At 53.2% G+C, this 1,642-nt stretch overlaps 1 protein-coding gene across 1 annotated transcript in view; it reads right to left on the bottom strand.

The window, feature by feature from the left end:
- NEURL1 (neuralized E3 ubiquitin protein ligase 1) overlaps positions 1–1,642 on the bottom strand; it is a 78,114-nt gene that overhangs the window by 830 nt on the left and 75,642 nt on the right. The window contains exon 5 of the mRNA XM_006831314.1: positions 38–184. Within this exon, the coding sequence (XP_006831377.1) occupies positions 38–184 (147 nt within the window). The remainder of the gene's footprint in view (positions 1–37; positions 185–1,642) is intronic.

Genomic DNA, 1,642 nt, shown 5'->3' with positions numbered 1-1,642 from the left:
GGGGAAGGCATCCAGAGAGCAGAGGCAGCACACTTACCGCCAGCAGAGCTACTGAGAGGTCCAGAGCTGCACGTGCTGAGCAGGGGGTCAGAGAGGCGGCTGCCCAGGGCACTGGGAGAAGTTGGTGTGGAGGCAGGAGAGCAAGGGAGTGATGGGATGCCCCGATCTGCCAGGATGGTGGAGCCTGCAACCAGGGAGGGAGGGACTCACAGTGGGTCCCCAGAGAGAGGATGGGGGGCAGCCTAGGCACTAGACTCAAAGCAGGGCATCACAGGCTCTGTGGATGCTTCACATTCTGGCCTTACTACAACAGCAGTTTCCAAACAATCCCCTGTCCAGAACCCCACCTCTCCCATCTCCAGGCCTCCTTCCCCATCCTAGTACAGCGCCTCATGCCCTAACCGCACCCTCCTGCTCGGGGCCCTGGGCGCCCCAGTCCCAGTCCCCAGGTACCACCCACATTCTTCACCATCTCCTACACTTGCTCTGGTCCTCTATCCTCTCCCTCACTTCCCCTTCTACCTTCTTTCCTTCCGTCTCTCTCTCCTTCCTTCAGTAAATCCTTGTTGAGGGTTTTAAGGCATGGTGGCTACATAAAGATGGGGTCAAACTGGCCCAGTGGCCCTGCCTGGCCTGCAAAAATCTAACTGTTCAGAGAGCCTCTGGGGGCTGCAGTCAAGACCCTCATCTGTGCAGCCTTGATTCCCCCAAACCACTGCCACTTAGCAACCATGAGGCTGGGGTGTTTCTTGTTCTTTGCCCAGGTAGTCAGCTGTTTCCTCAGTTATGGGATAGGAAACCCCATTCATTGTGGCTCTCCCACAGGCCCCCACACACGGAGGTACTCTATAAGATTCAACTCACAACCGGCCTTGCAGGCAAGGACCTTTATTCCCATTTGTAAGAACTGGAAATTAAGCCTCAAAAAGTTCACTGCTGTTGCTATAAGAACAAGCAAGTTGCTCACCCAGGAGACATCATGGCAAGTGGTCAGGTCCCCTCAGTGCAAACCCCCCGATTGGTGACCTCTGATTGGAGACCACGCTCGTCACCAATAAGGGGAAGTGAGGGAAAAACAGCAATGAAACAGCGAGCTAAGCCCTACAACGTTCAATAGACTCCTGTGAACCCGGGTGAAGACCAGGTTAGCTAGCAGTGTAGCAAGACCTGAGGACTCTTGGGCCCAGGGTCAGTAACACAGCCACAGAGGACTAGAGTGGAGAGTGAAGCGTCCAGCTGTTAAGAAGAGAGAGCATATGCACAAGAACACCCACACTTGCAGATCATACCCACTTGACCTGGCTTCAATGACTAGATGATCAGAGCTCAACCAGAAGAAAAAAGAAGAGGAAAAAAAAGAGTAATCTGATACAATTTGATGAACTTGACAAACACCTATGGATGCAGTAGCTCAAAAGAGGGAACAAATCCTTACAGCAAGGATCATTTCCAACCCCTCCACACACAGAACAGGCACGGATGGGCAACTTGGACACTGGCTACCCAAAATGGGGGTGGGGGGGAGGGCTACAAAGGCAAGAAGTGACTGGCTTACAAGCTTTCAAGAGGGAACCTAGATCCAGAGGGTGTGGAGAAAGGTGGACTCTCCACTGAGTAGTATCCAATCTGTCTAGGCAGGGCT

Source organism: Chrysochloris asiatica, unplaced genomic scaffold, assembly GCF_000296735.1.
Source record: "Chrysochloris asiatica unplaced genomic scaffold, ChrAsi1.0 scaffold00003, whole genome shotgun sequence".
NCBI classification, from domain to species: domain Eukaryota; kingdom Metazoa; phylum Chordata; class Mammalia; order Afrosoricida; family Chrysochloridae; genus Chrysochloris; species Chrysochloris asiatica.
The sequence above is the reverse complement of the archived record's forward strand: the minus strand, read 5'-3'. Positions and strand labels throughout refer to the sequence as shown.